The 13,314-nt window shown below is 42.0% G+C and overlaps 1 protein-coding gene across 2 annotated transcripts in view; it reads left to right on the forward strand.

Annotated features, from left to right (window-relative positions):
• VIRMA (vir like m6A methyltransferase associated) overlaps positions 1-13,314 on the forward strand; it is an 80,544-nt gene that overhangs the window by 29,044 nt on the left and 38,186 nt on the right. For both annotated transcript variants that reach the window (XM_066266051.1, XM_066266050.1), the window contains exons 6-8: positions 2,514-2,639; positions 5,870-6,139; positions 8,540-9,680. In XM_066266051.1, coding sequence (XP_066122148.1) covers positions 2,514-2,639; positions 5,870-6,139; positions 8,540-9,680 — 1,537 coding nt within the window. The remainder of the gene's footprint in view (positions 1-2,513; positions 2,640-5,869; positions 6,140-8,539; positions 9,681-13,314) is intronic.

A 13,314-nucleotide genomic window follows, 5' to 3' on the forward strand; every position in this document is an offset into this window, starting at 1 on the left:
TCTGGTTGTTCAGTTTGTTGGCATATTATTTTTCATAGTAGTCTCTTATGATCCTTTGTATTTCTGTGGTCTCAGTTGTAATACTGGTATTTCCTCTTTTATTCTTTTTTAATTTATTTGAATTCTCTTTTTCTTGGTGAGTCTAGCATTCCATTTTGTTTATATTTTCAAACAACCAGATCTTAGTTTTATTGATCTATTCTTTTGTCTTTAGTTTTATCACAGTGGCTGACACATAGTAGCTATTGTAACATTTTCTTAACTTATTTTGTAATTGACATTTCATGCATATGTGTATGTATGTTTTTAACTTTTTATTTTTATTTTATTTATTTATTTATTTTTTTTTTTTTGTATTTTTCTGAAGCTGGAAACGGGGAGAGACAGTCAGACAGACTCCCGCATGCACCTGACCGGGATCCACCCGGCACGCCCACCAGGGGGAGATGCTCTGCCCCTCCGGGGCGTCGCTCTTCCGCGACCAGAGCCACTCTAGCGCCTGGGGCAGAGGCCAAGGAGCCATCCCCAGCGCCCGGGCCATCTTTGCTCCAATGGAACCTTGGCTGCGGGAGGGGAAGAGAGAGACAGAGAGGAAGGAGGGGGGGGGTGGAGAAGCAAATAGGCGCTTCTCCTATGTGCCCTGGCCGGGAATCGAACCCAGGTCCCCCGCACGCCAGGCCGACGCTCTACCGCTGAGCCAACCAGCCAGGGCCAACTTTTTATTTTATGTAATTAAAAGTTTGCAAAGAAATGTGCAGGGGCGTTCTCTGCACTCTTTCTCTGCTTCTTCCAGTGCTAACATCTTTTACTACTGTAGTACAATATCAAAATAAGAAAATTGATACTGATACAATCTGTAGAGCTTGTTCACATTCATCAATTATATATGTACTTGTGTGTGTACACTTACACATATGTGTTAGCTCTGTGCAACTTTATGTCATGTCTAGCCTTTCATACCCACCACCACAATCAAAAAAATTGATCATCACAAGTGTTGGTATGTTCTCTAATGGTACTCTTTATAGCCATGCCCATTTCTCTCATCCCTAACCAACCAGTAATCTGTTCTCTGTCTCTACAGTTATTTCGTAAATGTTTTATAAATGGACTTATGGAGTAGTATCTTTTTGTGATTGGCTTTTTTTATTCAGCATAATTAATTTGTCGCATGCATCAATATATTTCATTCTTTTTTCTTGCTTAACAATATTACATTTTATGAATGTATCATTCTATTTAACCATTCAGTCATTGAAGGACCATTTAGGTAGTTTTCAGTGTTTTGTATTTTTTTTAAAGCTATTTATTGACGTTATAAAGGGGGGTGGAAGTAGTTGCTTCACTCTAGCTGTTCACTGGTTGCTTATAGTATGTTCCTTGACTGGGCAAACCCAGGGTCTCAAACCAGTGACCTCAGCATTCCAGGTCAGTGCACCATCCACCATACCACCACAGGCCAGGTAGTAGTTTTCAGTTTATTTATTTATTTTGTATTTTTCTGAAGTTGGAAACGGGGAGGCAGTCAGACAGATTCCGCATGCGCCCTACCGGGATCCACCCGGCATGCCCACCAGGGGGCGATGCTCTGTTGCAACCAGAGCCATTCTAGCACCTGAGGCAGAGGCCATGGAGCCATCCTCAGTGCTCGGGCCAACTTTGCTCCAATGGAGCCTCAGCTGTGGGAGGGGAAGAGAGAGACAGAGAGGAAGGAGAGGGGGAGGGGTGGAGAAGCAGATGGGCACCTCTTCTGTGTGCCCTGGCCGGGAATCGAACCCGGGACTCCTGCACGCCATGCCAATGCTCTACCATGGAGCCAACTGGCCAGGGCCAGTTTTCAGTTTTTGATTGTTGCATGTAAAGCTGGTATGAGCATTCATGTACATCTTCCTGAAGGAAAATAAGTTCATTTCTCTGGGATAATGCTCACAAATATATACATTCTATTTTGGTATGTAGGAGTCAGAAATTCTATCTTTCATTAATGTAAATTAGCAAAATTTCTATTAGACATTAGCACAGAAAAGTTAATAAATGCTGAAGGTGAAAAACTCCAATGATGAACTGTATTTTTGTAATATATTCATTTCTCTATACTTCAATAACTTGAAAAAATACATAGTACGTGTGTGTGTATTTTTTATGGTTAGAGAAGGGGAGATAGTGAGGTGGACTGCCGCATGCATAATGACCACGGTTCACCTGGCAACCCCATATGGGGCTAGCTCAAGTACCGAACTATTTTTAGCGGCTGAGGCTGAGCCGCTCTGACCACCAAACTATCCTCAATACTAGAGGCCACACTTGAAAAAATTGAGCCACTGGCTGCAGGAAGGGAAGAGGGAGAGAAGGGGGAGAGTAGGGGAGAAGCAAATTGCCTATGTGCCTTCTAATATGTACCCTAACCAGAATTTGAACCTGAGACATCTACATGCCGGACCAATTCTCTATCCACTGAGCCACTGGCCAGGGCCATAACTTGAAATCTTTTTCTGTCTCTGATAAAACTCTAGCTGATGGAGAAAAAGAAGAGCAGTTTAATGGAAGCCCTCCAAGACCACAGCCAAGGGGACCAAGAACTCCACCAGGACCTCCTCCACCTGATGATGATGATGATGATGATCCCATGCCTTTACCAGGTACAAATAAAATCAGTGCTAGTTTTTTTTTTTGTTTTTTTGTTTGTTTTTTTTGTTTTTGTTTTTTGTATTTTTCTGAAGCTGGAAACGGGGAGGCAGTCAGACAGACTCCCGCATGCGCCCGACTGGGATCCACCCGGCACGCCCACCAGAGAGCGATGCTCTGCCCATCTGGGGTGTTGCTCTGTTGCAACCAGGGCCATTCTAGCACCTGAGGCAGAGGCCATGGAGCCATCCTCAGCACCTGGGCCAACTTTGCTCCAATGGAGCCTTGGCTGCAGGAGGGGAAGAGAGAGACAGAGAGGAAGGAGAGGGGGAGGGGTGGAGAAGCAGATAGGCGCCTCTCCTGTGTGCCCTGGCTGGGAATCGAACCCGGGCCTCCTGCATGTCAGGCCGATGCTCTACCACTGAGCCAACCAGCCAGGGCAGTTTTTCTTTTACTGTCTTGATTAATGTTAATATTAAGTGCTTTTATTAAAGAAAAAAATTAGATGCTAGTAATCAAATCTTGATTATTCCTTCCCCTTTCTTACTGTGCAGTACTTTCTTGTGTTTTTATGTTGGCAGATAAACTTATTTCTAAAATATCAGTTAATTTGTTTCAAGTGTTGCCAACTTGTTTTGAAACAAAAGGTGTTAATGTGCTATGTTGTATATACAGAAGAGTATCAGTAAAAATAAACACTGTATTAGAAGAAGTAAAAGTCAGCATAGTTACTCAATCGATCAAAAGAAATGAACTAAGGTGATGGTATTAGCACATAAAATAGTATATACTTGATTAATTCTGACTATAAAAAGTTGTACAGTGTATACTCTTTTTTTTTTTTTTTTACGGAGTCAGAGAAAGGGATAGACAGGGACAGACAGACAGGAACAGAGAGATGAGAAGCATCAATCATTAGTTTTTCATTGCACATTGTGACCCCTTAGTTGTTCATTGATTGCTTTCTCATATGTACCTTGACTGTGGGCCTTCAGCAGACCAAGTAACCCCTTGCTTGAGCCAGCGACCTTGGGTCCAAGCTGGTGAGCTTTACTCAAACCAGATGAGCCCGCGCTCAAGCTGGCGACCTCAGGGTCTCAAACCTGGGTCCTCTGCATCCCAGTCCGATGCTATATCCACTGCGCCACCGCCTGGTCAGCGAATGTATACTCTTAATAATTTTTTTAAAGCAACCTTTTTTAAAAAATGTATAAGCTAAATTGCCAGACCAGGCAATGGCACAGTAGATAGAGCATCAGCCTGGGACACTGAGGGTCTAGGTTCAAAACTCCAAGGTCACTGGCTTAAGTGCTGAGCGTGGAATCATTGACATTCCCCCATGGTCACTGGCTTGAGCCCTCCCCTCTATCAAGACATGTATGAGAAAGCAATCAGTGAACAACTAAGGTGATTCTTCGCATCTCTCTCCCTTCCTGTCTCTGTCCATGTCCCTCTCCCTTCCTCTCTCTCCTGCTCCTGCGCATACGCGCCTGCTAAAAAAAATGTATTTATAAGCTAGATTATTCAAAATGTCATTAATTACAGTATCCAATTCTGCTGCCTCAAGTTATTTAAACTATTAAAATAATCTGTGTTTTGAGGACCTGAATAGACATTTCTTCAAAAAGGACATATAGATGTCTAATAGACATATGAAAAGTTGTTCAACATCACTAATCATCAGGGAAATGCAAATTGAAACCACAGTGAGATATCACCTCACCTTTCAGAGTGGTGATCATCAGTAAATTAACAAACAACAAATGTGTGGAGGGGGGAAAAGGAAACTCTCACGCACAGTTGGTGAGAATGTAAATTAGCGCAGCCCTATAGAAAACAGTATGGGGGTTCTTCAAAAAAAATAAAAATAGAACTATCATATGACTTAAAAAGATATATGCACCTCATGTTTATTGCAATATTATTTACATTAGCCAACATATGGAATCAATCTAGGTGTTCATTGCTAAACAAATGGATAAAGAAGAGGTGTGTATATATATATATATGCGTGCGCGCACACGCATGCCTGCACACACACACACACACACACACACAGTGGTATTTTACCCAGCCATGAGGAAGGCAAATAATGCATGGTTTCACTTACATGTGGGATCTAAAAGCAAGAAATGAAGAAACAAAATAAACTTAAAGATACAGAGAACAAATTGATAGTTGCCAGATGGGAGGGATGGGGGGATGGATAAAAAGGTGAAAGGGATTAAGAAGTATAGATTTCCAGTTATAAAAGTAGTCATAGGCAGGTAAAGAACAGCATTGGAAATATAGTCAGTAGTATTAAAATAACTATGGTGCCAGGGCAGTCACTTTGTAAAGTATGTAAATGTCTAATCATTGTGATTTATATCTGAAACTAATACAGTGTGTCCGTAAAGTCATGGTGCACTTTTGGCCGGTCACAGGAAAGCAACAGAAGATGATAGAAATGTGAATGAAATCTGCACCAAATAAAAGGAAAACCCTCCCAGTTACTGTAGGATGATGTGGCAGCATGTGCCCATGCGCAGATGAAGACGTATACAGTGGAGCAGCCCGTGGCCATGCCAGTCGAGATATGGATGGTACAGAGGAAAGTTCAGTGTGTTCTGTGGCTCGCTAAATTCGAATCCGTGACCAAAGTGCATCGTGAATATTGGCGTGTTTATAACGAAGTGCCACCACATAGGAATAACATTACTCAGTGGGATAAGCAGTTGAAGGAAACCAGCAGTTTGGTGGAGAAACCCCGTTCTGGTAGGCTATCAGTCAGTGATGAGTCTGTAGAGGCTATATGGGATAGCTACCTAAGAAGCCCTAAAAAATCTGTGCGTGAGCCCACATCGAACTGCACTGAATAGGTATGAAACTGGGAGAGTTTTCCTTTTATTTGGTGCAGATTTCACACTTCTATCATCTTTTGTTTCTTTCCTGTGACCAGTCAAAAGTGCACCATGACTTTACAGACACACTATATAACAGGGGTCCCCAAACTTTTTACACAGGGGGCCAGTTCACTGTCCTTCATACCGTTGGAGGGCCGCCACATACAGTGCTCCTCTTACTGACCACCAGTGAAAAAGGTGCCCCTTCCAGAAATGCGGTGGGGGCCGGATAAATGGCTCAGGGGGCCGCATGCGGCCCACAGGCTGTAGTTTGGGGACACCTGCTGTATAATATTGTTTGTCAACTGTAATTGAAAAATAATTTAAAAAAGTAATCTGTGCCTTAAATCAATTTTCAGTGCCTGGTGACAAGGAAGAGGATGCTCCACATAGAGAAGATTACTTTGAGCCCATTTCTCCTGATCGGAATTCTGTTCCCCAGGAAGGTCAGTATTCTGATGAAGGAGAAGTAGAAGAGGAACAGCAAGAGGAAGGAGATGATGAAGATGATGTGGATGTAGAGGAAGAAGAGGATGAGGATGAGGATGATCGTCATACAGTAGACAGTATTCCTGAAGAGGATGAAGAAGATGAAGAGGAGGAAGGTGAAGAAGATGAAGAAGGTGAAGGTAAGTTATATTAGACTTTTTGGTTTTAAGTGCTAGAAGCTAACTTGATGTGCCTTTGAACAATGCAGAAGAATTTATAACTAAGATTGGCTTTCAAGAAACTCAATGGTTGAAATATAACTGGGCTTCAAGACTTTGACTAGAGGTTGGGTTTTCATATTTTCTTTGCTTTATGTTGCTGCTTTTTTCTCTCAACTAACTGTTGTTTCTTTATTCACCCCACAGCTTTAATCTTTTAATCAACCAGCTTACCTGGCTGTATCTCAGTTCTATTTCCAGTTTCCTGAGAGAGAGATTCTGTTTGGTCCGCTATGATATAAATTGCCCCTTGATAGCATCAGCTTTGGTCAGAGCAGGGTGATGCAGCAAATATATACATAGTGACTGGGAATTTGGTGGGCTGTTTTCAAAGTAAGGAATGATGGTGTAAACTCAGTGGAATTCCTAAAGACGTTTGCCACCTAAATATTTTAGCAAAATGCTACATTATTTTAGAAATTCGGGGGGGGGGTGTATCTCAATACAGGAATATGTGACAGCATGATGCTGAAGACTAATTACAATAGGTTTTACTTCTTTAGAAACAAAAAGTAAGAGAGACTCAAGCTATTGGACTCTTTTTTTGTGTGTGTGTGTATTTTTTTTTTTGTATTTTTCTGAAGCTGGAAAAGGGGAGAGATAGTCAGATAGTCTGACTCCCGCATGCACCTGACCGGGATCCACCCTGCACGCCCACCAGGGGCGATGCTCTGCCCACCAGGGGGCGATGCTCTGCCCCTCCGGGGCGTCGCTTTGCCGCGACCAGAGCCACTCTAGCACCTGGGGCAGAGGCCAAGGAGCCATCCCCAGCGCCCGGGCCATCTTTGCTCCAATGAAGCCTTGGCTGCGGGAGGGGAAGAGAGAGACAGAGAGGAAGGAGGGGGGCGGGGTGGAGAAGCAAATGTGCGCTTCTCCTATGTGCCCTGGCTGGGAATCGAACCCGGGTCCCCCACACGCCAGGCTGATGCTCCACCGCTGAACCAACCGGCCAGGGCCTGGACTCTTAATTTGTCTAAGAAATGGCATGTAATGTTAAAGCATTTATGCAAACGACAGATAATCTGCCTTGGTTTTTCTAAAATAGTAAAGGTGAGGGTTAGTCTAGTAAGAGAGGCTTATTTTAGTATCAAAAAGGCCCTTTTACAAAATATAAATAACTAGGATTAGTGATACTTTTTTAGCTTCCTCCATTCCCAGATCATCAAGTAATCCTTTTTAGATGTATTGTATTTGTCAAATAGTGAGATTTCAGGCAGGCTGTTTTCTTTTCTTTTTTTTTCTTTTTTATTTTTATTTTTAATTTTTTTTACAGAGACAGAGAGTCAGAGTGAGGGATAGACAGAGACAGACAGGCAGGAACGGAGAGATGAGAAGCATCAATCATTAGTTTTTCGCTGCGCATTGTGACACCTTAGTTGTTCATTGATTGCTTTCTCACACGTGCCTTGACCGTGGGCCTACAGCAGACCGAATAACCCCCTGCTCGAGCCAGCGACCCTGGGTCCAAGCTGGCGAGCTTTTTGCTGAATCCAGATGAGCCGGCGCTCAAACTGGCAACCTCGGGGTCTCAAACCTGGATCTTCCGCATCCCAATCTGATGCTCCATCTACTGCGCCACCGCCTGGTCAGGCCAGGCTGTTTTCTTTTTTTTTTTTCTTTTTCATTTTTCTGAAGCTGGAAACAGGGAGAGACAGTCAGACAGACTCCCACATGCGCCCAACCGGGATCCACCCGGCACGCCCACCAGGGGCGATGCTCTGCCCATCAGGGGGCGATGCTCTGCCCATCCTGGGCGTCGCCATGTTGCGACCAGAGCCACTCTAGCGCCTGGGGCAGAGGCCACAGAGCCATCCCCAGCGCCCGGGCCATCTTTGCTCCAATGGAGCCTTGGCTGCGGGAGAGGAAGAGAGAGACAGAGAGGAAAGCGCGGCGGAGGGGTGGAGAAGCAAATGGGCGCTTCTCCTGTGTGCCCTGGCCGGGAATCGAACCCCGGTCCTCCGCACGCTAGGCCGACGCTCTACCGCTGAGCCAACCGGCCAGGGCTAGGCTGTTTTCTTAATCAGAGAACATACGGTGGAAAAGTTGAGAGAATGGAGCTAGATTATTTCTATTTTTTCTGTGAGGAAAAGATACCTGTAGTTGTAAAGGTGAACAGATAAAATAGAAGACTTTGCTTATGAAGTTTCTTTGTAATTATTAGAAATGATAAATGTGGGTAATTGTTAAGATATGGGGGCAGAAATTTATTTTGTTGAAATCATTCTTATTTTTCATACTATTAAGTAAATTGTTTTTTGTTTAATCAGATTTTTGTATTAAACAATGATGTCATATTTAAATATTATTCAAACTAATTTTCAGGAGACGATGGTTATGAACAAATTTCCAGTGATGAAGATGGAATTGCTGACTTGGAACGTGAAACATTTAAGTATCCAAACTTTGATGTTGAATACACTGCTGAAGACTTAGCTTCAGTTCCTCCTATGACATATGATCCGTATGATAGGGAACTTGTGCCACTTTTATACTTCAGCTGTCCATACAAGACTACTTTTGAAATTGAAATCAGTAGAATGAAGGATCAAGGTCCAGATAAAGAAAATTCAGGGGCAATAGAAGCCTCAGTGAAGTTAACTGAACTGTTAGATTTATATCAGGAAGATAGAGGTGCAAAATGGGTAACAGCTTTAGAAGAAATTCCAAGTTTAATAATAAAAGGATTAAGTTATTTGCAGTTAAAAAACACAAAACAAGACTCCCTTGGCCAGTTGGTAGACTGGACTATGCAAGCATTAAATTTACAAGTAGCCCTTCGCCAACCCATTGCCTTAAATGTCCGACAACTCAAAGCTGGGACCAAATTAGTGTCCTCACTAGCAGAATGTGGAGCTCAAGGAGTCATGGGACTGCTACAAGCAGGCGTGATCAGTGGATTATTTGAGCTCCTGTTTGCTGATCATGTCTCCTCTTCTCTTAAGTTAAATGCTTTTAAAGCTTTGGACAGTGTCATTAGTATGACAGAAGGAATGGAAGCTTTTTTAAGAGGTAAGCAGAGTGAAAAAACTGGCTATCAAAAACTTTTGGAGCTCATACTTTTAGATCAGACTGTGAGGGTTGTCACTGCTGGTTCAGCTATCCTTCAGAAGTGCCATTTCTATGAAATCTTGTCAGAGATTAAAAGACTTGGTGACCATTTAGCAGAGAAGACTTCATCTGTTCCTAACCACAGTGAACCTGATCATGACACAGATACTGGATTTGAAAGAACAAACCCAGAATATGAAAGTGAGGCAGAGGCTTCAATGGATATGGATCTTTTGGAATCTTCAAATATAAGTGAAGGGGAAATAGAAAAGCTTATTAATCTCATGGAAGAAGTTTACCATTTAATGGAAACTGCGCCTCATACAATGATCCAACCTCCTGTCAAGTCGTTCCCAACAATGGCACGTATTACTGGACCTCCAGAAAGGGATGATCCATATCCTGTTCTCTTCAGGTAAGACTTTTTTGGTTTGGAGATACTATTCATAAGTCATTGGTGGCAGTTTTATGTGGTTGAATTTTTTATGCTTTAAATAATACATAACTGTGTGAGGATATTTGGTATTTCAAAATAGATGTGAAACTGAGAAGTATGTCATATTAGGCACATTTCTGAGCAAGAATAAATGAGAAACTGCTGAGTTGCTTCTAGGAAGGTGGTATAAGAGGATGGCATAGGAAGGAGAGCTCTTCTGTGTGAAACTCCTTTTACCTAATCTGTATTGTAAGTTAAACTTCTGTTTTACTAACTTACTTTTACAGTCCTTGCTAAACATATCTTTAAGGTTCAATTAGTATTTGTTTTCAGCCATCTAAATTTCTAGTAAATATGTTGATACGTTTTGCCATTATTAGTATCAGCACCCTCAGCAGATTTTTTAATTTTTGAGACTTTTGGGGGGGTATTTTGCTGGTAAATAATTTTATAACTATGGAGAAGGCTATTTTAATTTTATATATTTCTTATATCTGTAATTAAATTTGCTTTTAATTACGGCACACTGCAGTAACAAAATAGTGTTTGTTTACTCTGAAGTCAATACTGATCCATTCCTGTTTTTAGCTGAAACAGATCTTGCCCTAGTTTGAGCTGTTATAGCAGAAGAGATGATAATAGCTAGGGTAATTATCTGATAGGAGATGAGGTGAAGAGTACAAGTGTAGGCGTTTGGCTTTGAACAAGAAAAAGGAAACCTTATGAGTATATAAATGTAGATTATTTGTAGTATGGGGACACTAAAGGAGCCAAGGCACTTCTCACTGATCACTTCATTTTTAGTAAAGAAGGAAGTAAAGTCATACACTGAGGATGACTGAGGGTAGTGAGTGTAGGAAAGAGGTACCAGTGATATTTTCAAAAAGTCACTGAGGGGAAACAAGTAATTAACAGCCTATTAAATATTGTTTCTTCTGCCATAACTTGTGGGAGGGGGAGGTACATTTAAGTATCAGACTTTATCTGGAATGCTGCGTTAAAGAATTTAAATTTTGGCCCTGGCTGGTTAGTTCAGTGGATAGAGTGTTGGCCTGGCATGTGGACGGCCCAGGTTTGATCCCCAGTCAGGGCACGCATGAGAAGCAACCATCTGCTTCTCTTCCCCTTCCTCTCCCCTTTCTCTCCCTCTTCCCTTCTTGTAGCCAGCGTCTCGATTGGTTTGAGCAGCGGCCCTGGGTGCTGAGGATACCTAGCACATCGGCCTCAGGTGCTGACAATAGCTCCGTTGATTCAGCCCTCAGCCCCAGACAGGTTGCTGGGTGGATCCTGGTCGAGGCACTTGGGGGGAGTCTGTCTTTCTCCCTTCCTCTCACTTAAAAGAAAAACAATTAAATTTTGTTTTTAGAATGTGGAAAGATCTTGAGTATCCGATATGATCAAAGTTGTGTTATGATCAGAAATTTTGTTCTAAAATTATATATTGCAATGGAAGAGAAGTTGGAGTTATTAGGTAGATATGCCAATCTGAAGATTCTAGGTACTAGTTATGTTACGTAGTTGGCTTAATATAGTGACATGGAGTAGAAAGAGAAATACTATGCTACTATCAAAAGAATTTGTAAAAAGAAAAAAAAAGGCAGTTACTAGGACTTGGCAACTGGAACTAGTAGGTAAAAGACAGTGAGCAAGAGCTAAAGATGTATTGAGGTTTCTAGCTAGGGTAACTATTAACAGAAACTGGTAAATAGGAACAAGAATGAATTTTGAAAAGAGAAATAATTTTGGTAGTATTAGTTTGATATGATGGCAATACCTTTTTTTTTTTTAATTATTTGAGAGCAGGGGAGGCAGAGAGACAGGGGCATGCGCCCTGACTGGGATCCACCTGACTGGGATCCACCCTATGGAGCAATGTTCTGTCCATCTGAGACATTGCTCTGTTGCTAGGTAACCAAGCTATTTTTAGCACCTGAGGCAGAGGCCACTAGAGCATCTTCAATGCCCAGGGCCAGTTTGCTGGAATCAAGCCTTAGTTGTAGGAGTGGGAGGGGGGCGGGAGGGGAGGGGGGGAGAAGCAGATGGTCGCTTCTCCTATGTGCCCTGACAGGGAATTGAACGTGGGACATCTACACGCCGGGCTGATGCTCTACCACTGATCCAACTGGCCAGGGCCAAGACTCTTAATGTCCTGTGTTATGGTCTCCAGGATCACCCCCAAGTTTGCTAGGAGAACTCACAGGACTCAGTGTTGTACTCACAACTATGATTTATTACCATAAAAAGATACAAAGCGCAATCAGAAAAAGAAGCAAGTACATAGGGAGAAGTCTGGGGAACCAGTCATAAGCTTACAGAGTCCTCTCCAAGTGTACTCAAACAGGACCTAATTAGTTCTCTAGAAACAAATTGTGACAACATGTGTGAAGTGTTGCCTACTGTGGAAGCTCATTAGAATCTCATCCTCCAAGCTTATTATTGGGTGATAGCCAGCCACATAGATAGACCTCTAATACATAGCATGTACCAGAGTTCCAGACTCCCAGAAAGAAAGCTTATATTTAGGGTAAATTACAGATTATTTGCATAAAGAGTTTAGGCACAGTGAGTATTCTTATCAGTTGGGCTGTAGGAACATTCCTAAAATCCAAGTTCCCAGATATCAGCCAAGAGTCAACTTTGCAAACAGTTTGTTATAAGAATAAGCAGTCAGGCCTGTCATGTTAACTGTGTTCTGAATAAGGTGATTAATGATACTCTTAGAGCACAGTAATTACGGAGTTTTTGTCTTTGAGAGTTTTGGTTGCCATTATAGTAATAAGTTACCAAGGGTGTTTATTATGAAATAGAAGCCTGAATTTAAACAATAATATGATTGAAGAGGAAATTTCATACTGTGTGATTCTAACTATATATGTCATTCTGGAAAAGGCAAAACTATGGAGACAGTAAAAAAGATCAGTGATTGCTAGGAGTTGGCAAGGAGGAAGGCATGAATAGGTAGAGTGTAGAGTTATTTTAGGACAACAAAAATATTCTTATCAATTGTGTCTATTTTGGGGTGTTCAGTAAATTCATATTTTTCTGTACAGCTATGAATGCTAAAAATGGTTCTTGGATTTGATAAAAAGATTTTAAAAATTGCTATGTATAGTAGTATGAAGTAGTCAAATACTAAAAGTTGGTAATTTGATTTTTTTTCCTCTAGAAGTACTAATTTAGATATACTACCTATAGTAAATCTGAATATAGTATACCATACTTTTTGCTCCATAAGACGCACCTGACCATAAGACACACCTAGGAGTTTGTTTTTTTGTTTTTTACAGAGATAGAGAGATAGAGAGAGATAGGGACAGACAGACAGGAACGAAGAGAAATGAGAAACACCAATCATCAGTTTTTCGTTGTGACACCTTAGTTCATTGATTGCTTTCTCATATGTGCCTTGACCGTGGGGCTACAGCAGACTGAGAAACCCCTTGCTCTAGCCAGAGACCTTGGGTCTAAGCTGATGAGCTTTGCTCAAACCAGATGAGCCTGCACTCAAGCTGGTGACCTCGGGGTCTTGACCCTGGGTCCTCCGCATCCTAGTCCAACACTCCATCCACTGTGCCACCGCCTGGTCAGGCACACCTAGGGTTTTAAGGAGGAA

This window comes from Saccopteryx bilineata, chromosome 3 (assembly GCF_036850765.1).
Source record: "Saccopteryx bilineata isolate mSacBil1 chromosome 3, mSacBil1_pri_phased_curated, whole genome shotgun sequence".
NCBI classification, from domain to species: Eukaryota; Metazoa; Chordata; class Mammalia; order Chiroptera; family Emballonuridae; genus Saccopteryx; species Saccopteryx bilineata.